The sequence below is a fragment of the Scophthalmus maximus genome, chromosome 18, assembly GCF_022379125.1.
Source record: "Scophthalmus maximus strain ysfricsl-2021 chromosome 18, ASM2237912v1, whole genome shotgun sequence".
Lineage (NCBI taxonomy): Eukaryota > Metazoa > Chordata > Actinopteri > Pleuronectiformes > Scophthalmidae > Scophthalmus > Scophthalmus maximus.
In genome coordinates this window covers 11,043,525-11,067,441 of record NC_061532.1, presented here as the reverse complement: position 1 = coordinate 11,067,441, position 23,917 = coordinate 11,043,525, and the positions used below count along the sequence as shown (strand labels likewise).

The 23,917-nt window shown below is 40.6% G+C and overlaps 1 protein-coding gene across 5 annotated transcripts; it reads right to left on the bottom strand.

The window, feature by feature from the left end:
• Positions 1 to 1,033: 1,033 nt before the first annotated feature.
• Positions 1,034 to 19,718, bottom strand: ylpm1 (YLP motif containing 1). Of its 5 annotated transcripts, none has more exons than XR_004786422.2 (23): positions 18,910 to 19,718; positions 17,997 to 18,215; positions 17,560 to 17,589; positions 16,986 to 17,174; positions 16,206 to 16,720; positions 13,091 to 15,757; positions 12,881 to 13,004; positions 12,489 to 12,630; positions 12,305 to 12,394; positions 12,027 to 12,207; positions 11,905 to 11,928; positions 11,588 to 11,793; positions 11,244 to 11,398; positions 11,104 to 11,166; positions 10,793 to 10,912; positions 10,509 to 10,685; positions 10,337 to 10,420; positions 10,154 to 10,237; positions 9,992 to 10,066; positions 3,639 to 3,690; positions 2,433 to 2,560; positions 1,839 to 2,217; positions 1,034 to 1,351 (listed from the first exon to the last, which is right to left on the bottom strand). XR_004786422.2 is itself a non-coding variant. In XM_035618185.2 (23 exons), exons 1-22 carry the CDS (start codon positions 19,438 to 19,440, stop codon positions 2,071 to 2,073), a joined length of 6,003 nt encoding a protein of 2,000 aa, XP_035474078.2. In that variant the 5' UTR covers positions 19,441 to 19,718; the 3' UTR covers positions 1,034 to 1,351; positions 2,036 to 2,070. The 5 variants fall into 5 exon arrangements, 4 of the variants coding, with proteins under 4 accessions (XP_035474078.2, XP_035474079.2, XP_035474080.2 ...); XM_035618185.2 differs by having other exon boundaries at positions 2,036 to 2,217; XM_035618186.2 differs by lacking the exon at positions 11,905 to 11,928 and having other exon boundaries at positions 2,036 to 2,217.
• Between the last annotated feature and the right edge of the window lie 4,199 nt (positions 19,719 to 23,917).

The window sequence follows — 23,917 nt, the reverse complement described above, 5'->3', positions numbered from 1 at the left end:
AAAAGCGGCTCTGGCCAGACTTTAACCACATTTACTTCCTTTTCATTTACCAACAGACGATCTCCGTATCTTGGAAACCGACAATCCCATTAACCTTGAAAAAGTGCGCTTGCCCTCTGGGAATGTGTAGTGTCTGGAGTTATTTTGTATTTAATATAGTTTACTATTTTATTTGCAGTTCTTAAACATAAGAGTGAGGTAGTTTTGGAATAAAGTTCTTGTGTCACACCGTCGTGACACACAAACCCATTCAAGCAACAAGCTGATCCAAAGAAAATACAACAAGCACAAACTGGCTTCAAATTATTATGATGTAAACATTGCTGCAGTCTTCTTAACTCTAGTCACATATCATTTTTGTTCACAATAAACTGAAAATTATTTGAAATCTAAAAAATGAACATAAGGAATTATATAATTATATTGGACTGGGGGGAAGCAATCCACAGAGAGAAACTGTACATTTTTCTTGTTTATATATATATATATATATATATATATATATAAAAAATAGCTGCTTTCAGACAAGCACTGAAGTCTGGAAATTTTCCTGAACTTCTCCGGAGGGTCTGTATGTGTGAACACAAACGTTTGCATATATTACAGGCAGTTTCCGCAAATGTCAGAGTGAGCTCATGTGAGAATACAGCAGGAAAATTTTCAGAAAATTCACAGTGAGCGAGTGGGCGTGTTGATTACTGTGAACAAAAAAACACATTATCGCCATGTCCTGCCTCGTGCATGCTCTACACAGATGCCACAGAATATTGAACATGTTGAAATCGGACAATCTCCTGCTGTGGTCCAGAAAAAATCCAGACCCAATTATTGGGACTTTTCCCGGTCTAAATACAGCTCTTGTAAGAAAGAATCATCCAAACCAATGTAGACGTGACTGGACATTTTACATATAAATGAGCCACATCTCAGTTTTTCGTATCCGATCTGTGCTGTCCCTTTAATTCAAACAAACACTTATAGGGCTTCTTGTTGAGGGACAGATGACAACCTCTAGGACGACTCCCCCAGTTGGTGATTTTAAGAAATTTTTATTGAACTTTTTCCAAGTATGCATGGACCAGGAAACAGTGCTACAGGCATACAGTAAATAATACATGAACAGTATAAAAAACGTAAACGATTACAGGACACATGATCAGAAGTAGCACAGAAACCGAAACTACAAATTAATTGGTGAAAAGCAAGTGTCTTTAAAATAATGGAAAAAACTATACCAGTATCCATTTCCATAAATAACTGAGAATTTGATATCTACTGGTGATTATCACCTTGATGAGTCTCATGTTTCACCAGGATTCAGCATCATCGACACATTCCACATTCTGGACACCTGCAGAGGGAAAAAGAAATCACTGATGATTTGGCCAAAGACAGATGTATGTCTTATCAATATTACATTACATTCATTTAGCTGACGCTTTTGTCTTAAGTGACTTACAATAAGTGCACTCAACCACGAAGATATTCCCAAAAAGTGCAAGAATCATGCGAGTACCATTACGTTGATCTTAATCTGCTTCATTTTACAATTAAAAGTTGCAATTCATCTAAAATTCAAGTATATTCGGAAAATTCTACTAACCATACAGCGCGAGGGACTGTTACGTATAAAAGTTACTAAATCAGTAAAAATGTATCCTTCAATTCAAACTTTCTCAAGTTACTTTGACAAAAGGTCCTGGCATTTACTGCACTTAAGCTTGGAAATGTTAAAACATGTATTTCGAGGAAATGGCTTGCTAAACATTTGCCAGATGAAAAGGGACAAACCAAATGTTTTGCAAAATGTTTTATCATGGATCTTAACTTCATCTAACCTTTTCAGTCGAGGGCGTGTCATAAGAAAAGGTCTCAAACGTGTCCTCATCACATCATTTGAAGTGTATTGTTAAGATAATATTTCAAATTGTACAACTGAGATATTGATGATTGCTTGACATCAATTGGATTACTCTTCCAATCATCAGTAACATTACAGCCGTTCTAATGCTAAAGAAAAGAGTAAGAAACCTACCTTTCAGTGAAGGAAAAAAGGACAACATTTTCTTCTTAGAAATACTTGGTACGGTTGAGAGCTCTTTGTGCCAGCTTGCCACTCCCATCCGTTATTCTCTCCCAGTCCGTTTGACCCACCACAAAGCCGATAGCACGCTTTCTATCTGCTTCCTTCTGCTCTTCAAGATCAGCCCAACGAACCTAAACAAAAAGGAGAACAACCAAGGTGTAGGTGTTACGAGCAGAAAATGGATGAATGGGTATATTTCAGGTAAATCTGTTACAACACTAAGCAAATAGCATACTTCCAATCCCAAAACAACCCTGGAGAACCTGGATTTTTACATTAGAAAAAACCTTTTTGGCCTGACAAAGAAATTCACAAGAAACATCTGTAGCACAACTTGTCAAATTACCCGTTTCTTCCCTGGTTCGGACATGCGTGTGGCATAGTCGTCTGGCAGCTGAAGGTAGTCCTCCAGGTCTTCCGAGTGCTCCCCTTCACGTTTCCTCTTCCCACTGCTCCCCAGACCGTCCAACTTGTCTGTTTAAGTGGAAGATTACTGCTCAGGATCATTTGTCCTCTTTACGTTTACCTCATTTTAACTCTTAATAATCCACAAGAAGCCAAAATCAGATGATCAGAATGATCTGTTTCAACAGGTTCTCCATCAATGTCATATCATCTAAAACTATGTCCTCCTTTTTGGCATTATGTGCACAACCTGAGCTTTTCATTCTCACAGTACACCCAACCATGTATTATGACACGTTTTCTTAAAAGTAAATAAAGGTGTGTTTTATATAAGCATGTTAAAATAATTTAAAGTATCTTTTAATCTACAACAGCAACTTGAACAGTGTGTCAGCAAAGTCTGGCAACAGATAACTGTGTGATTCACTGACAATCTCCTAATTAGGGATGGGTATCGTTAAGATATTAAAGGGGCAGTAAGCAATTTAACTCAATACACGTTTTGTAAAATCAGCGACTATTTCCTAACAGTCCGCTAGCTGTCGGTTGATGATGTAGTCTGTTGAGTGATGGGACTAACATAAAGCCTGTCAACGGAAAAACGTAACACAACTCAATATGTACAGAGACTGTTGCCTACAGCCCTTGGACTCAACTGTTGTCAAGGGCTGTATGTCTTTCACTATGAACCGGGTCACAGCGAGTTGGCATCACCCTCTCCTCAGTCATCCTCCCACTAGCCGAACCTGTGAAGGGGCTTTGGGCTTGTCTATGATTGGACCCGCAGAAGTAGAATGTACTTTCACTAAATGTTTCGACAGATTGCTCTTGTTACCGCCTTTACTTGCAAAACATTTGTTGCACTTGTGGCAACAAGTTAGCTGCACTGATAATGACAGAGCTGATCAATACCACAGTATTTCACAATTTAGCCCCAGGGCGCGTTTGATTCCCTGTTTCGGTACCCATCCCTACTCCTAATGGCCCATTGGTGAATCACACAGAACATAATTCACATACATAATAAGTTAAAAAGATCCAATTATAAAACATCAGACCAATATCATTAGGCCTTGAATGCATTGTACCTGTATAATACAGAGGTGAACAAGAGTAATCGGTCAAAAAGATAGACGGAAATACCCACCAAGTTTGGCCTCAGACGTGTCCATCTCCCATTTGCTTTTTGGAATGTAGCCCTATATTATATAAAGAAACACTGCAATGGTTAAACATTTGGGTGATAAGGGGAGAAGGGGAGGAGAGAGAGAGCAAGGAAAAGAGAGGAGATGGGTTTATCAAGAAGTAAAACGACAAACAAAGACAACTGGAGAATGAGTCTAGATGAGACATTATCTAGTCAAGACAACGTAACACTGCCATTAAAAAACATCTTCATCTTTGCAAGTTGAGAAAAAGTAATGTGTTCAGACTAAGCCTTTGTTCTTGGTCACATACAAAAGGAAAGTAAGAATGGACAACAGCAACAACAAAAATTCCTCTCCCTCTTAAAAAAAAAGCATTTGTCTGCACTCAAGTCAAAAAAGACAAACTACTTGTTTTATCTCTAGGCCTGTAGTTTGCATGTGTGAGATGATGATCATGTGATCAGCCCATTTTACATTCTTTCTCACACCCAAATCTTCTCAAGTAAGGCTCCATCCACATTACTACATTTTCATTTTAAAACGCATCACTGCTGCTACACCACCTGTTGAACACACTACTCCGGAGATTTTGACCGCCTTAAAAGGACGAGTTGGGAAATGATGACACGGTCACCCGGATTCAGTCCCTGATTGGTTCTTATCCATCATGACTCTACAAACAGGAGCGAAAGCAAAACGTTGTAAACCCTTTCCATACTAGTTCCACCTGGTCATCGGCGCAATAAAAGAAACCCCAGCTCTTACTTTTCAGCATTGTTGTTTCTCGTTCGTAGCATTTTCTGTAACCAAGCAACCAACTGCTGAGAAGAAAATCTGTTTCCTTTTCAAACCGGTATGTATGAACGGGGAGTAATACTGATACGGACCTAAAACGCTTGTGTGGATGGAGATTGTTTAAGTTTTAAAACGAATATGTATTAGAATGGATGTAGCCCAACAGTACTAAGAACATTGCCCCTGAACCTGCAGTGCTGCTGCTGCTCAAATGTTCACAGGCAAAAAGTACAACATTTATTTTTGCGACATATCATGCCTTTTTTCTATCCAATCCTCAGCTGACAAGTTGCATTAATTTGTCTGGCTAGCTAACAGAAAAAAATCACTGACAAGCCACGATCTGCACTGGCCAGTTCCTAAGTAAGAACACATTCTTTGGAAACATTTTTATCAACTATCAACTATATTCAAATAACTGCATAATAGTTTATTAATCTTGAAGGTCATTTCAGATAACTGCAAACTCAAATGTTGAGAGAAAACCAATGTAAAAGTAAACATTATGATGAGCCCGCAGGCATTTTAAGAGTTTTCACCTTTCTATTGTTCCTTTAATAAGGAAACAGGTCAATTATTCAAAGGCAGCCTGAGCTCAGAACCTTTGCAAGTCATAACACATGTTTGCTGGTTTAAAAGGACATAACAAATCATAACAAAACCCACATTTAGGTAAATTCATCATTTCGTTTTACTGTAACAACATTAATATCTTCCTACCTCTCGGAGAAAACAAACTCTGAATTCTAAAAAAGAAATGATAGGGTGAACAGGGTGGACCCCTGCTTTGAATGATCTGACACTTTGGCAGAGTTAATCATTAAACATTAGAGTATCATGTAAGTGATGGCAAATTAATTTAATTAAATATACTATAATAAGATACTGTGTATTCTAAACTATATTCATGCATTCATTTTATTTTTTTAATGTAACTACATTTTTGTGCAAAAGTTCTATACACCCACACAGGTGTTTTCAGTATTTGTTCTGGTTTGACCTCTGCTAAGGTTTAAGATGGATGAAGCGTTGGTGTAACATGCACAAGTCGCTAAGATAAAACCAGTTTCAAGTCCACTAAATTCTAACAAAAGTTTAATCTGACGTCCAACTTTACAAAGATGAATCTCTGTGTCTCTATTTTGATTTTCCCCACAACCGCTCATCCAATCCATGTCAAACTTTTATTGTTGAGAACCCAATAATGTGCAGTGTCCACTGCTTTTTTTAGATAAGCAGTTCTTGAGAATCCCTTTTCCACAGGTTACTTGAACTTCACTACGAGGGCAGTGTAGCACCAGGACAATTCACAGTACGCAGTCACCAAGAAGGTGCAATGTTTAGTGTGAAGTTGATTAGATGATGCTCTCAAGAAAAGTGCAACCTGGATTAATGCAGGCTGAGTGAATAGCCTTTACATGTTTGATGTTTATTGGGCTTTATTTTATTTAAAGGCATATTGTGTATTTTTTAGAACCTCCCACAGGCGGCCAGAGGGAGATTGTAGTTTGCATGGTCCTGTAAAACACAATTCTTAGAGCATTAATTCTTTTTTTGCGGCACAAAGCCAAGGCCTCTGTCATCTGCTTTATCACTCTTCATTACATGAAATGCAATACATGTTGAGATTGCGCGTTGGCGCCAGAGAGTGGCGGGAGAGGAGCAGAGAAGAATGGGTATATCTAAAGAACAAAAAATGTACATAGTTCAAATAACTTAGTGTTAAGAAAGATTTTGTTCACATTTCTATAATTATAAATATTGAGGATCAATGTTTAATGTGTTTATTTGGCAACATTTTATGAAAACCTTTTATATTTTTCAGTACTTTTATCATTTACTATGGTTTATTGACTTACATAACCTTTTGGCTTAGGTTGTAGAGATATGAAGATACTCCAAGAAATCACATCACAAGGGTAAAAATAGCCACAGGGGGACAGTTTCTATTGCAGTGTTCAAAGGGTTTAAGTGGCTAAACCCCTCCTGAATATACCGGTATTATGGAAGACACTTTCTTACTGCAGATTGCAGACTTTCAATTGGATGAAAAAAAACCTATATATCTTGCTTGTTGTGCCAAGTAGCAGCTGCTGTGTGCTCTGTCCACACCCTGAGCAGTAAAGCAGTTCACTATACACTGCTGCGGTGCAATACTATATCACCATGATGTGGTCACAAGTGCAACAGACCACGTCTGACCACATCAAACTGTACTGCAGTGCGTGGTGAATTAAATTAACTACAATATACAACTGATTAACAATCTGCTTAGAGAGGAATGATGGTGCTACAGCAAAGTAACATGGTATAGCACCACCAACCCTTTCTTTCAAGAAAAACATTTTTAAAAAGTTATGTTTTTGATACAATCGTACCCATTTCTAGTAAAAACCTTTCCTGAAGTAACGTTTAGTATTTGTGAATTATATTTACCTCCAGACAGAAGGATTTTTGGTTAAAAACAATTAGCTTGAAGCCAACATATAGCGGCTTAAACAGAGTTGTAAGTTTAACAAAAGTTACATTTTTTGTGTTGTTTTATCCTGGAGCAATCAAACATGCACCACATTAGGGTACCTTGCATCAAGGGCACAGAAGGACCCATTAAGTGTTTCATGTCTGTTGCCCCTTGAAAGACTTGATGTTTATGATGTAAAAGTAAAGTTTTCAATTACAGCCTGTATTTTCTTGCTTCATTTGATTTGATTTTGCTCATCTGAAGCAACAACTTTAAATTTCAGTCATTTCAAACAGCCTTTCTATATTTTTTTATGCAATATATATATTTTTTTATAAATGAAGCAGAAAATGTGTCTACCTTTTTTTCCAATGCCCCCCACACCCATACCCACAGAGGCTGAGTTGCTAAGATATTACATCTTGATGTAAGATTGTATATGAGAAATTTTGACCATGTGTTTGTACCTTTCTTTTGTTGTAAATGGGTTAACAAAAACAGATTTTGTATAAGGGGAACTAAATAGGCTAATATATGTAATTTTAAAAAGATAAAAAGAAAAATAATTTCAAACATAAAATGGTAAAACAGTCATTTCGTTAGGACACTCCTTTTTTAAAATCAGCTCAAGTTTGAGTGTTTTTACATGATTCACTGCCAACCCTAGTTGTGATGTATAGGTTGTACTGTCATGTGGGAAATTCATTCCCACTATTTAAGTGTTAAATTTGCACTTCGATTTGAAGAACATTAAACAAGAGCCTTTCTCAATAACATCAAGCAAGTATAACATTTAAGGACCATGTTTATCTTGTTTAACACATTTGTTGAAACAAAAATGACAATTCCTTCAGTAAAAGTGCAAAGTTGAAGGAAAAGCAGATGTATTTTGTTTGTGTTTGGTTATTATGAAGCAACAGCACACAAGGTCGATGGCTGGTTGTTTTTGCCCTTTTCCTTTCTTTTTGCTAAAAAAATACTTGCCATTGAAACATGTGGCCCAGCAGCCCAGTTTGGGCACAAGGCTTGTAAATGTCTCTTGATTTAGATTACAGCAAAAGAAGGCGTAACACTCTTTATACAATATAAAACAGTTCATCACCACTACGTGGCATGTTGTATAATTACACTTTAAATTAAATTAGAAATATGTCAAAATATGGAGTAATATAGTTTTTGAGCAATTCAAGTATTATCAAACAAAGTTTTAAATGTTTGGCTTGATAAAAGATAGTTTTGACTCTGGGGTGTCACAGCAGCTATGAGCTAACGACAAACTAACATGTTTACAGTTCATTTGTCAACTTCCTCTTGACTCTTTTTTGGTGATTGCTGTGTTCTTATTTGGGATTCAAACATTGGAGATGCTAGAAACCCTCATAATGTTTTTGGAGGCAGTACTAAAACAGTATCTGGGTTTTAGAAGCTGCAATGGCTTCAGCAATCAAACCTGTAAGACTTCAAAACCATGCAATGTTATTCATCTAACAGATCCACAATGCAGCACTATCAAACAATATTCAATAAATAACCATTACCATCAATCATTACCTAAATCTCTAAAATCTCAATTTTAATCTTTATGTATATTAAGAGTTTTCTTTGAGCTTAGCTACATGGGTGCACTCACCTCCATCACTTGGGGATAACAAAAAAAACACTGATGTTTATGACTGTGGTTATGTTTTTTTTTTTAAATAAGGCATTTAATGAACATAAGAGACAAGTATGTACCTTGAGTGCAACGGTCAAGTATGTGATTTTAAAGCGACGATGGTCTACAAAGAAACGTTATAATTTCCATAGTGTAGTACCATATTGACAGAAGTATGGTGCCATGAGGCACTGCTGCAACTGCAATGGGATGAATCTCTGCCTTTATAGTTCACAAAACTAATGCAAATTATAAAGAGCAAAAGCATGGGCAAATGTTTTTTTTATGGATGGTCATTTGATATGAAAAACAAAGCCTACAAATGTTTTTGTTCTTTCACCTCACTGAAACCAATAATAGTTATTTTAAAATGCTGTTTTTGGTCTATGGATAAATAATTTTTAAATATTTGGTTGTTCATTCTTAACCACACATTAGTAGTGCTTGAAAGGGTGTTTTGCCCTGTTTCTGTGAAATTCATTTGTCAGACATTTTCTAATGATTTCAAAGTGAAAATTATTGAGCAGTTGATAACACATAAGAATGTTAGGCGCAACAACAATGCATAAAGGATTCAACCCTTTTTTTTCAATCTTTATATTTTGATTTTTGATATTTTATATAGTTAAAATCTCTTTCATTTGTTCGAAATGTGACTTAAGAGTAAAGAAAATGTAAACTGAGTAGAGTGGTCCTGCCTCATTCAAGTTGATGTATACTGGAATTTTGGAACTACAGCATCCAAATGAACTAACAAACCATCTAAAAAAAAATAATAAAATGTATTCGTTGTGTGATCTAATGAAATCCAACAAAAACAAACCAAGATAAACAGGAACACATTGATCGTCTCACCCCAACCGGTTGCGGATGATGGCCGCCCACAACTAGGTCCGTTTCTACTAGTGATTTCTTCCTGTTAAAAGGGAGTTTTTTCTTCTCCACAGTCGCCAAGTGCTGCTCATTGTGGGAACTGTTGGGTTTCTCTGTAAATATTATGAGGTCCTGACCTTGTAGTGCCTGGAGATAATGTATATCGTGATTTGGCGCTATACAATAAAATTTAATTGATACTGCTTCTTAAGTTAATGGACTACTGTAGCTGTAATTTGATTTTCTGATTCATTAGTGTGTTTTGACCCTCTCCACCTTGTTGTCTTCTATTTTTGATGTTCTCTTCCTCTTTGTAAACCTCATATTTACTACATATTCATATAACTAAATAAATAAAATAAAAACAACTAACCAATGAATGTTTTTTTTTTTTTTTAACCAGAGTTTTTTTTTGGTTTTAAATACACCTGGTCAATAAAACAAAAAAATTTGATTAAAAGGCTAATGTGTTATACTCAATCACTGTATAATGGGACGGATGGGAATACAAATAAGTGGAGATGATTCTGACAAATGTGGTAATGAATTTAAAGCTTTTCATGTCCTACCAGATCACCCTCTTCTTCCTCTTCTCTCTTGGGTTCCTTGGGCTCGTCATCAGGATTGAAGTCTTCCATTTCAACCTAATAACACAGGCACAGGTTAGTTTGGTTCAATTAATGATACAGCGCAAAAATAATTTGAAAACTGCCAAATCTTGATGACCTCACCTCCTCTATAGCAGCATCCTGAAGCAGGGACCGGACATCTAGGCGCACCATATGACGTGGTGAAGACTCCCAGTTGTTGGACATCTGTGTATAAGATGCTCCATTAATATGTGTTCATTATATATACAGTATATGTATGAGCTTTTGTGGACATTCATAAATGTATAAACTGATCTTGCAGACCTTCATTATATCCTTAAGCAAGCGTCCATGGACATTTCTCTTTGAACACGTCTGTGTGTCTGCAGTGATTTCAGCCAGATATACCTTTTAAATTAAATAGAAACCAAAACACTTTTTTAGCACAGAGTTGACTAGAACCACATTTTCTGACTCATTCATGAACACAACTCACCTCAAAGCCTTTAGTTTTGGCTGCACTCCAAAACTGATCAAAATGTTTAACCCTGTCATTAACAGTGTCTAAAATGATGAAGGGGAAAAAGCCATCATCCAGAGTTTTCTTAAATGTTTTAAGCATGCTGCTCCGGTAGGTATCCTCCATCTCAGGCTCGTACTCGTACTCGAGAACCTGCAAACAGATTTTAGAGTTACATTGTTCATAATATTCACTTAAGAAATACATTTGATGTAATTTTTTCATCAAATTGAATACTTCAGAACCACTTTTTTATTTACCTTGGTTTTGACCCTCCTGCCCGTGTCTGGGTCTTTCTCAACTTTTTCAACCTCCGTCATGAAATAGTCGTCCAAAACAAGAACTCTCGGTGGGGCACCACCACAATCGACTTCCTTGTCCTTAATATTGTCAATGAGATTGAAAAGGTAGGTTTTCATATTTTTCTAGTTGCTTTGTTACAAAAGGAAATACCAACTTATTAACATTTCAGGAGGACATATTAACTGGCTCTATGACTATTGTTCTTGTTGTTTTTTGGGGTTTAAAGTTCATAATAATGTTACTGATTTGCTGGTATAACTCCACTCACCCGTATGAGTTTTGCAACATGGCTTTTTCCACTTCCTGGAAGCCCTCTCATTATGATGACAATCTGTTAAAGACAAAATGCATTAATAATATTGTACTAACAATATGATATAGTTACAACCCTGCAGCAGTTATTTGTACCCTTTCAGGTCGAGATGATCTGCCAGGTGGTTTGAGGATATCGTCAATGTTCTTGATTTCTGGCTTCTTCTCGACTCGTGGGGGTGGCTGTGGTGGAGGTGGTAGGGGTGGTGCAATGGGAGGCCCTCGATCCTCTGGATAACTTCTTCTGTCCACTGTATGATATTATTTGCAGTTCAAGTTTTTCTCTAAATGTCCTTCCACACATAGTATCTTCTATCATGCAACAAAGCTCATTTTATTTAGTGCGAAAAAAACTTGTGACTTAACTGCAATGAAATCCTACCAAACGCAGTGGTTGTGTTTGAATACACGTCTGTTAAAAGATGTAGGGTGGGACTTACCGTACGGTGAGGAGCTATGGCCGTAACGCTCAGGCCCACTACGGTCAAGTCCAGCGCGCTCGTAGGGAGGTCTGTCGTAGGAAGGTCTGTCGTAGCCAGGTCTTCCATAATGTTCTTCTCGATCACGACTGCCACTTCGGTCACGATCTCGAAGATCCCAATCTCGGTCCCTGTATCCTGAGCGTAGAGATGGTGCCAGTGGAGATCTGCACAGAGGAGAAATGTCATTAAGTGTAATTTCCTCAACAGAATTTTCTGTTTTAAATTGTCACACACTAATTACCAATCACAATGTATAACACAATGTGATATAGTACCTTTCGTCAACCATGGACTGTGTGCTTGAATCAGAAATGGACAAACAGAAAAGAATATTACATATGTATGTAAGCGGCAAACTTCCCCATAGTTTGGGGAAAGATGGAAGGAAACATTTTACCTGTCGTCTCTTTCTCTTGGAGGATAGCGCTCCCTCTCAAATCTTTCTCTTTCATATTCAGGTGGAGGCTTATCTCTGTACAACTCCCTGTCTCTACTGTACTCCCGGCGGTCCATGTAAGGGTCTGAACGTCTTTCATAATATTGATCTCTGCCATAAGGATCTCTGGGACCAAGAGGTTCTAGGAAGAGAATGATAGTTAACCAATGAACAATGGTAAGAAAATTGCAGGAGGCTCTATTTGAGAAGAAAAAAAGTTTTAGAGCATTGAAACTCACCTTTTTCATAACCCCTGTCTGATGGCACTGGGTCAGGCCTCAGCACAATTCTTTCACCATAAGCTATCCGCTCAACAGTGGCACCTGGCTCTGAAATGAGTGTAAATATCAGCAACAATGTCTGGAAACTTAACTGGCTTCATCTGTTAAAATGAATAAATGGGTTCCTCTTTGCTGCTCATACCATGTCCATGCCCATAATCCACAGTCTTTGGAATCACTGATGCTGAGGGAGCAGCAGGGAGGACTGGTTGGTAATCTGTTGCAGTCTTAGTATCCCAAGACACTGGTTCAGTTGTGGCTGTCTGTGCTGCTGCAGTCATACCCTGAGGATCAATATTTGATTGTATATAGGTCTAACATTTAATTATGAAATTGGCAAAGTAGAAATTAAAATCAAAATAGAATCAGTGAAGACAAACATTAAGTAAAGTCTATTGGTCATGGTGATCTTTACATGCAATGTGGTTGATTTGTTTTGAATAAACTTGCATTACCAAAGTTCGTAGAATTCTTACAGCAATGCACTCATTAGAATGAGGCTAAGATAGTTAAGTGTTAGTAAATATGATTTACCTTCAAAACATTCCTGACGTCAGGTGGGATCTCCAAACCAAGAAGACCAGCAGGAAGCTCAGGCAAGATGTCAGCTGGTGCAGGCTGAGGTTCAGGACCAGTGTTCTTTCCCTCCTGCAGTTCCCTGTAAAGCCAAAATAGAGGTCAAAATGTAATTTGTGGCAGCCTAGCATATAAGGTATTAATCAATGGTAAAAATCTAGAAATCACCTTATAAATTTAAGCTCTTGAGCAGCTTTCAAGATGATCTCATGCTGACGTTGGGAGAGAGCAAGTACATTTGCTCCGCTTGGTGATGGTTCAACAGAGCTGTCTGGTAAGTTTGTGACAGGTGGTGGAAGTTTATCTAAAGGAGGCTCTTCCCTGTGCTTCTCATAGCGAGGTCTGCGATCTTCATACTCAGAATGATACTCTCTCTCTGGTGGCAAAAGGAGCCGCGAAGACCTATCCCATTCTGAAGAGGGTGGTGGTGGGTACGGTGTCTCTTCCTGGCGGTATGGTGGCTCTTCCCGGTATTCACGGATTCTAGGTTCTCCTCTCCCTCTGTCAGGCTCATCATATGGATAAGGGGGACCTTTTTCCTTTTCCCTTTCCTCTCGCCATTGGCCATCCCTGTAGGTCTCTGGTGGAGGCATGCGGGAGGGGTAGTCCCTCTCAGGTAGAGCACGATCTCTGTCCCATTCAGACTTATAGAACTTGGCCTCATGCTGATAGTCATCAGGAGGATAATCCTGTGGTGGCCGCCAGCGATACCCATCTTCCCCATGACCATAATCCTCGACGAAACCCTCATTAAATCCCTCTTCATATTCTTCATGTGTTTGACCTGGCCGCCACCGTCCTCTTGCCATTCCTCGGCCCATAGGTCTCCTTCTCAGCCCTCCCCTATCTATCAACTCATGTGGAGGCAGAGGGGGTCCTTTGCCGTGTGGTGTTTGCCACCCATCCATTCCTTCATCATACAAAGGCTCCTCCATAGGATCTATCATTTTGTGGGGTGGTGGCCCATGACGCATGCCCCTTCCTACACCAGGATGCATCGGATGGCTGTGAGGGTCATGTCCATGGTACACTGGGTGGCCTGCTGCATCAGTTTCAGTATCGTCAGTGTCCATTCCATGGCCTAATGGCTCGTGATCCATTGGTCCATGTGCTGGGTGAGGGGGGCGTCCTCGTCCTTGCTGCATGAAACCAGGATGACCACGTGGGGGGCGACCCCGGCCTGGAGGAAATGGGGGTCTCATTCCTCTTATTGAAGGTCCCCTTTCTCCCCAGTAATGGTCCAATTCCTCTGAGTACTCGGCTGATTGAGGTTCTTCCCAGTGCATGTCCACTGGATCGCCTCCTCCCATGGGTGGTCCTCCTCTTCCCCTAGGTGGTCCTCCTCTTCCCATAGGGGGGCCCCCTCTACCCATTGGAGGACCACCTCTACCCATAGGAGGACCCCCTCTACCCATGGGTGGACCACCCCTTCCCATTGGTGGGCCCCCTCTCATCATTGGTGGGCCTCCTCTCATCATTGGGGGGCCCCCTCTCATCATTGGGGGGCCTCCTCTCATCATTGGGGGGCCTCCTCTCATCATTGGGGGGCCTCCTCTCATCATCGGGGGCCTTCCTCTCATCATTGGGGGCCTCCCTCTCATCATTGGGTGCCCTCCTCTCCCCCTAGGCGGTCCCCCAATTGACTCTTCATAATACGCTTCCTCCGTAGGGAAGTGATCTTCCTCCTGCATCCACATTTCTTCAGGGGGCACCTCAGAATCCTCACCAAACTCCTCGTATGAAGGATCTTGCCAGTGATATTCTTCTTGCTCTTGTGATGCGCCTAAGTCTTCTTCAGGTGGCATGTAGTCATAGGAAATTTCTTCCATCTCCTCCCCCAGTGGGACAGTGTTTGGTCCCGTGAACTGTCCTCGGCCCCTCTGCCCACGACCTCGCCCATGCACTTGAACAGGTACTGGCGGCTGGCCTCGTCCCCTCCCAGGGATAGGCCTCGACTGCATTTGGCCAGAAGCTTGTGGCTCCTGTTGACTTCCTGGGGGCTTTGGACCTATTGGGGGTTTATTCTTTGTCAATGTTTCGTCTGGTTTGAGGGTTTTTTCAGCAGGAGTAGTTTTTGATGCCACGGAAGAAGCTGCTACTGAAGGCTTGCTGTTGAGAGGTTTGGTATTTTCTCTCTTATCAGAAGCATCATTGGCATCCAATTCCTCTGGATTTTTGTTTGTCTGTAATGTCTGAGGAATGGGGTCTTTTTGGACAAAAAAACCATCATTTCCAAGCATGTTGTCATCTGTCAAGTCTACAGCATCGGCCTTACCATCTGGCCCCACTTCACTTTTTCCTTTTTCAGATTGTGGTTGCACATCAGATTTTCCAGGAGTTTTGGAGTCCATTCTGGCAGGCTGTTTAGTGCCCATTTCTGCTTTAGGTTGCGGACCTTGCTGTTGTTTTTGCTGTGGCACAGGTGGGGGTTCAAAACGAGGCGGAGGGCCAGGATGCCTTGGGGGTTGTTCAAACCTTGGCTGCTGCCCAAATTGAGGTTGGTCAAATCTGGGAGGACCATCAAAACACTGCCGTGGTTGGTCAAATCTAGGAGGACCATCAAATCGCTGCCGTGGCTGGTCGAACCTTGGGGGACCATCAAAGCGCTGGCGTGGTTGGTCGAACCTTGGGGGACCATCAAAGCGTTGCCGTGGTTGGTCGAACCTTGGGGGACCATCAAAGCGTTGCCGTGGTTGATCGAACCTTGGGGGACCATCAAAGCGCTGCCGTGGTTGGTCGAACCTTGGGGGACCATCAAAGCGCTGCTGTGGTTGGTCGAACCTTTGGGGACCATCGAAACGCTGCTGTGGCTGGTCAAACCTGGGGTTGTTTCCTCTAGAGTGAGTAAGACAACGGAAGTTGTAACAAAAAACATTGTTATCAAGATAATAATACACACTTAGTGACAGCTTAACAATATAAAATAAAACAATATTGCAAATTTGTATGAAGTGCTACCTTACTCTGGTGCAATGCCAACTGTAAAACCTTGTCTTGACTGCCTATACTTTTCACCAGTCATTGGCTGCACTCTAGCCAAAAGCTCATAAAAAGCCCATCTGCAGTGATATATAACATCCTGTACCAATAAGATAGCAGGATTTATATCCAGGATATGAGGTCAAGTTGTAAAATTATATAGATTATAGTGGGTGGGGAGGGGTGAGAGGGGGAATATGGTATATTTGCATTCAACTTCAAATAAATATGATAGCAGCTACAATTCAATTGAATTTCTAATTAAAAATGACAATCACTGTGGTACAATACAATTTCTACTGACCGTGGACCTTGAACACTGTTGAAGTTTGGTGGTTGATTAGTGAGGGGACCTGGGGGTCTGACTCCTATTCCAGCAGGGCCCCCTCCTAGCACAGGGGGTCCAGCAGGTGACTCTGTATGTGGCCCAAACCCAGTGGGCAGAGGACCTTGAGATCTGGGACCAACAGCACCTGTAGAATGCTGTATACCCAGGTTTAGTGACTGCTGCTGCATTTGCATATCTTGTCCAGGGTACTGGCCATATTGTCCCATCATCCCACCAGTATACTGGCCTGAGGGGAGTGGCAGCATGGCAGTCAAAGTGGCCACCCTCTCTTGAAGATGGGAGTTGGTGGCATTCATCTGCTCCTGCCACTGCTTCCATTGGTGCTCATAGTCCTGCAATTGGTCTTTATGGGGATAAGTCTTGAACTGCTCATACCACAGGACAAATGAGCGATCCCAGTCTTGAAATAAAGGGGTGAACTGCTGCTGTTGCAATTCATAGTGCCTCCGTTGCATTTCAGTAGACATTGACTGCAACAAAGGACATTAGTGAAAGGATACTATTAATATATTGCACGTAGAACAAAGAAACTACAGAGACATTTCATGTAAAAATTGAAAACTCTTAGCCTCCTAGATGGTGCAGATGTTGAAGATTCCAGTTGTTGCAAGTATTTTGGTTCGACTACACCAACTATGCCTTCATTTCACCTTTCATTTGCTTTACAGATCATCTCCATACTAGGGGAAATAACCAGCAAGCTAGTATCTATCAAATAATCTACAAATTACCTACCTGGAGGTCTGCTGGTTGTTGAATCAGCTGTTGGTATTTTTCCAGGATGTGCTGCAGCTTTTCGTGCTGTTGCATGAGAGCCTGGTATTGTAAGCCTGCTCTTTGCTGTTGCACATGCTGCCACTGTGCTGCTGCAGCCTGTAACTGCTGGAGGCGGGCAGCCTCCACTGGGTCTTGTGGGATTTCAGTCTTTAGACACAAAAAAAAAAGGAAGATTGAAGCGAAGCATGGCCCTCTCACTCAAAGAATATTTGTGACATTACAGTTTATGATGTTATTGAGATGAAGGCAAGGCACCAGTGATATCCTATTTTACAATCACTAAATGTGTGACTTTGGTCTGGGTAAACCTCAATACGTCTTGTACTGCTCAAATTGCTTTCACTTCTGTAACTTACACTGAGATAATAAAATCAATCAAGTCATAATCCTTATTCATCATTAGAAATGAAAAGAAAAATGTGCCCCAGTTCTATGGATTTCAAACATTCATAACATGGCAGTTTTCACGAGAAACCGGGCAAACATTTATGGACGTGATGATGATGATGGTAGAGTTGGTTTTGAGACTTACTGTGTCTGTAAATGTAGGTGGTTTTTCACTCTGAAAATTCATGCAAACAAAATTAAAGGTTTTTTAGATTTAGTGCTAATAGTCTGTTACTCATGTTCATAAAGTGTTGTAGAGTATGTGACTGGCTGCCGTATAGGTCAGAAATCCTGTCCGCTCCATGTTAGTATATTGGAAATATACCAAACTAAAAAGTAAAAAAGTTAAATGCAATCTTTTCTCAAAGATAGCTTCTGTCATTCTACACAGTTCTTATCTTACCACACTGATGTTCAAGTGTTAATTTTTCCAGTGAATTAGTTTTAATTAGTTATTTGATGCTACAAAAACGGTGTGAAAAGACATGGGTCTACTCCCCCAAGACCCATAAACAGTTTTTGCATTTGTAAAGTCGATGGTTCCTTTTAACCAAGACAAGTCTGTCGTTTTTACGCACTTACCCGTAATTCGTCTGGTGGCGGAGGCGGTGCTGGGGGCTCGTCTTTTGGTGGTGGTGGAGGAGGCGTGCCTTTGGGTGGTTCTGATGGAGGAGGAGGAACTGCCTGGCCTGGGTGTGGCGCAACAGAACCATCACCCTCTTTTTGATTCTGTTTGGCTTTCTCTTGCTTCAACTTCTGTAGATTCTCAAGATGCCGTTTGTACCAAAGTTGCTGTTGTTGCTGGAGGAAACAATTACAAAGATGTGTTAAACAAAGCACAAGTAAGTATATATTTTTGGACAATTTTGCCTTTATTTGGAAAGAGAAAGGAAACAGGTGTGGTAAAAGGGGAACAAAACACAGTAAATGGTACAAGCAGCTGAGAGTCGACCCCAGGACCTGCTGCTCAAGTCATACGTACCCAAACCATTCGGCTACCGGGTTGCGTACATTCAAACTGATTTTAAGATATCTACAAGTGGCCATACCTTGAAATCCATTAAAACAAAACAAAAAAAAAGGTCTTATTGGTCCTGATCCAGTTGCTGTGGATGTGTGACATTACTCCTCCCACTAGCATTGAGGGTTTAGAGATTGAATTCAAGAATATACCAGACACACTGGTGATGATGATGCCTTTATCGATTAGTACATGATTCATCTCTCCACTCTTCCATGTGTGACATGCACAGTGTGAAGCATGCAAGCATTGCACTTGTTTGTAAAAGAAAAGCGTGTCCTGTCAGCACCTCACAACTGGAACAAGCGTGTAAGGAGCACAAACACAACACATTTCATGGTAAGTGTCAAAGCAAAACTTGCTTGATGACAATCAATCAATAAAAAAAAGTTTGCTACGGTGTTCAGAGGCTCCTAGTGTTCTGTGGAATATTGACCCACATGATCACAGTGATAAAGTGATGCAAGACATTACCTGCAGGGGTAAGGACTTGTCGTCTTCTGTCGCGAGGGAGTCCTTCTTGTGGGCCTCGTTGATCTCAGGTGGCTTTGGTGTCGGGGGTTCCGGGGGGGGAGGACACGGCTGGGGCTCGGCCTGGTGCGGCTGCGGTGGAGGCAGAGGAGGCTGCTGGTGACCCGGTGCTCTCGCCGGCTGAGCCGGGGGCTCGTCTTGGTTGTAGAAGGTCTGAGCTCCGGCGCTGTTGTCCAAGTGTCCCGACGCCTCCGGTTGCCACGGCGACCCTGGGTAGCCGCCGCCGTACGGTGGCCCGGCGTTGTTGCCGTGCTGCAACACCGACTGCAGCTGCTTCTGGTGCAGCATCTGAAGCTGCTGCATCTGCTGGAGGTGCTGCTCCTGCAGGCTGGAGAACAGCGAGCCGCCGCCGCCGCCGGGCGAGGCCTCGAAGCCGCCGAAGCCCGCGGCCGGCCCGGCGCCCGGCGGCTTCCGGGGGCCGGGCCCATAGTTGGGCTGATGGGGTCCCCCGTAGTTCCCCCAGGACGGGTACATTGTTGGTGAGCGAGTCCGTGCGCGTGGCCTTTGTGTTCACATGCAGCCCGGCCGGAGTGGCTAGCGAAGCTAGAAGCTAACGTTGACCAACCGTTTTAAAACCCCACAGCTGCGTCTTCATCTCCCGACAGGGGCGGACCTCGCAACACGGGGACGACGAACACCGCCTCCGCGCAGTGACTCGTGTCTAACGGAGACGTGGACTTCTGTCCTCGTGACAATATGTTGCAGACGTTCACACGGCGGCGTCCATGAATGGCCGACGCGCGTCAGTTTCTGATGGCGGAAATACGTCACATGTCGTCAGGTGACCGCGTCCGTCGGCGCTCGTGCTCTATGTTTGTTTATGGGTTAAGGTTTATACATCAGCATTCATGTTATGATGACAAATATTTATTCATAAGTGCGGATTTGTTGTACATTTTCAATATGTAGACTACTCTTTCTGTGTCAAGGCTTTACATATTTGATAAACTCTGAAAATACATAAAAACTAGTAAATACATAGTTTCTTTGGAAGTGAGTGCATTTTTGAGAACACATTTATTTAACTCACTGTAATTCTCATTTAATTTGTTCTCCGTTTTTTATTTTTCACATGCACATTTAATTTTTTGCTTCCCATTTACATTGTTGAATATTTATCTTGTAGTGAAATTGAAGGGGTAAATGTATTTTTATTAATTATTTTTTCGAGAAAATTTTTGATACATGTTGTTGTTGTTGTTCTTCTTCTTCTTCTTCTTCTTCTTATTTTAATATTATTCCCATCTCTTGCGTTATAGATAATGGATGGATCGATTATTATTATTACTATATTGTTTTATTTATTAATTTAATTTGTATTATTGTATTATAGTCGTTGTTTTTGTTTAGTTGCAGTATATCATTTGACTTTGTCAGTTTGATGTCTACACTGTTTGCTGTACCAATTAATATGTTATGCTAATAACACCTGTTCTTACTAAAGTCACAATTTCATGCGTAAAAGGGGCAGAAGATCAATTAATGTTGAATGTGTATATTATCTTGCGTATGAAATACAACAACACAAACGTTCAAAGCTTCAAAGTTGTACAGAACGCGATGCCCGACAGCTGACCCTGGGTCTGTGATTTTACCACAAGAGGGAGACATTTACTAAGACATTAATACTCAACAGGGAACCATTGGCTGAAACAACAACAACAGCAACAACAACAACAGTAACAACAACAACAACAACAACAACAATCATAATAATAATAATAGTAGATCAAGTTATAAATTCCAACTAAATTAGAGCTCTAAAAACATTTCTTGGACATTGCAATTTGTCACACTGCTAAGTGAAGAAATATTACAATATTCAAATAAACAACAGGAATGTATGTAGCAAAATAATTACAGTAATTTTTATATGAAACAATACACCAAACAAGCCTGAAAACATTTGAAGATAGACCTACACTATGTGTGTTCATACATGCTCCACTAGTTTGTTGTCAGAGACTCAGGGAGCAACTGTGTGAGTTCGGACTGTGTTTAGAAACGGAAAGGGTCGGGTGGGAGCAGCAGCGGTGGGAGGCAAAAGACCAGTGACTTTTGGTTGCCCTTGAGGCCTGATACACATAAGAGTATTTTTGTCTTAAGATCACCAGTAAATCTGTATTAATTTTGACCAGAACCACTTAAAAAGAATCGTTAAAGCGGATTAATCAAGCCCGTCCTGTTTAATGTCTCCCGTTAATTAGTTTGTCAGCAGTGTTTTAATATCGCCTAATGACTTCATATTTCACTGATGACATTAAAGGGGTGTTAAAAGAGGGGAAATGGCCCATTCAGGATTCAGTTCTTTCGCTTAAGATGCCCTCGATGAATAAGACAAGGTCACGGAGGCCTAGCCTTTAGGGAGAGATACATTATCAGGGGATGGGGGTGGTGAAATCCCATAGAGGAAGCTCTCTCCCCTCTAAAACAGCATGACGGGCACAATGTGATACAGTTCTCTCTTAGAACAATACACTGCACAGGGAATTCATGGTGCAGCTTAGGGCAGCCACGCTGTATAAGATGGCAGGATAGCCCCACAGTGTACAGCACTGATACTGGGGACTTATGCCTAATGACTAATGCCTGCTGCTGTTTGGAGGGGAGGGGTGAGACTGACTGTAATGATACTCAGTTTTGCGGTGTTTTAATAATACGTAAAGCATTTCGACTGATTCTCCCCCCCTTTTGATGAATATATGAGAAGGAAACAACAGCCTAATAATTTCAAACGCACAAGAAGTTAGCCGTGTTCAATCTCCATCAGCACTTTCCAAAGCTTTCTAAGCAAGAACAAAGAAATCAGAAATCGTAAAGTTGTAGCCCACAGTATTGAGGACACTGCATTTTCTCTGTGATGAAAATCCTATGTTAAACAAAATGCTCAATGGAGGCTAATGGATCCCGAATCAGTCCATGCGCTGCTTCCAAAATGCTTTGTTTGACAAATCAATTTTCCCATAACCCGGTGAGGAGAAAAGTGATGCGGATTGATCGCCCCCCCTGACTTTGTTTCCAGAATATTGTTTGATGGCTGGATAGATTAATTGGTATGACATTTGAAAGCCTTCTCTTGACTGTCAGCACCCAAGCCTCTATACTTTAATCGAACCCCTGTCTAATTGTCTCCTCTATAATACCTCACTTCACAAATTAGTGACGGTGCCTCTATAAACTATTCCCAATGTAAGACCCAAACAACAACACCCTGCTCAATCAGACACTGGTTTGAATAGAGGTGATGCTGGGTTGATAAGATAGAGCGCATTAAAGGGCATCACCCTGAGCGCTGTGTCAGCACATCTTCCCCTCAGCAAAGTGGATCTGAAATATACAAATCAAACCGCAGCAGCTGCTCCAAGTAAACTGGCTCGAGACGCGTCAATGTAGAAGAGTTCAGACTATATGAATCGTAATTTAGGAGCCTCATTTGAATTAGGACAACTGCAGAAGAGAGAGGAACACAAAGGGAAATCATCTAAATCAATGACCTTGCAAATGCTGGTTAAGCCAGACATGTAATCTTTAGATAGGGTATTTAAATGCATTTTTGTTAAGTCTATATTATGACATGGAAAAGTAAAACACCTTTATTACATGAAATACTCAATCTTTGGCACAGGCCTTTTGGCCTGAACACATTTTGAGTTTAGTTTCAGATTCTTGTTTTTTTAATACTGGTTCTCACATCTCAACAGGATATTTGAATAGAAACAATCATCGTTAATGTTGTAAGCAACATCTTTTTCTACATTGAAATGTCCAAATGCTTTGGAAAAAGGCCTGTTATGACAAAATACACTGTAAGAAAATATTAGTTTGTGCAGCTGGGATTTTTCTATACAGCTTATGTTGGTTGCATTTGTACATTGCAGGAGATGTTGTCAAGAGAACAAAATACTTTTGAGCAGGAACATTATGTATTCATATGATTCTTGCATTGGATTGTATTGAATTCATGAGATTTGCCAAGAATAGACATTTCTGTCTGTTTTTTTTGTCTTTGAAGTCTTACTCAAAAAAACATAATAATATATGGGAAATATTAGGCATAATGACTTCTAATTATACTATAAATATAATTAGAAGTATATATAGTTCTATTATATAATATTCTGTTGCAGGGATAAAATATGCCAAATCATGCCGAACTCCAGTTGTAGCTCAGTACATGGATTTTTGGATTAAATCATAGCTGACACTGAGAACAGATGTTTTAGGGGCATATTAAGATGGTGGCCTTTTGGTGTAAAATACTAAAACAGCCAATAGTTTATGGTCTATTGTTATTTTTCTGCATAAAAAATGAACACATTTCCTTGACTCATATGCGACTATGTAGTTATGGAGTATCTGCCCCCCACATTTCCCCACCATTTATTTATAATTCACAATGACTAATTGCCTGACTTGACTTCAATTTTGTGGGCAGGGATCTTCACAGAGCAAGCTGCTCGGCTACCCACCTCCCTTGACTCGCCGCACCTCCCTATCACCCCAACACACCCACTTGCCTTTGAAAACTGTAATTGAATGAGTTTATGTCGTCAAATTGATTAATCATATTAATTTGTACTTATTAGTGGGATGGTGCAAAGCGATGACAATTAGATTAATGAAATTAGTTAATTCTTCCTACTCACACCACCCAACTATAACGAACCCCGCCCCCCAAAAAAAGCATAGAAAGGGACGACTTATGACAAAATTGGCAATCAAGATTTGGCTGCTAATTGAATGTCCGCTTTTATTAATGATGAGGTTTATAAAGGACCTTGAGAAAGAATATTAATTGATTAATCAAAGTGCTCCAAATTAAACAGGGAGTATACAAAGCTGAGGTCTGAAATTGTCCCTCATATTTGATTGTGAAGAATGCTGCAGTGTCTTTCACAGGATGCAAAAATACCTGATAATAAAAAACAGTTACTGTTTGCTGGTGATAAAG

Bases quoted from the DNA above. Each gene is read 5' to 3' on its own strand.
- ylpm1 (XM_035618185.2), bottom strand. From the start codon at position 19,440: ATGTACCCGTCCTGGGGGAACTACGGGGGACCCCATCAGCCCAACTAT. The intron at 11,929-12,026 runs GTAAAATGTTTC...TTCTGATTCAAG, and splicing joins CCAAGAGAAAGAGACGACAG to CACACAGTCCATGGTTGACG. The intron at 10,421-10,508 runs GTGAGTTGTGTT...TTAATTTAAAAG, and splicing joins CCAAAACTAAAGGCTTTGAG to GTATATCTGGCTGAAATCAC.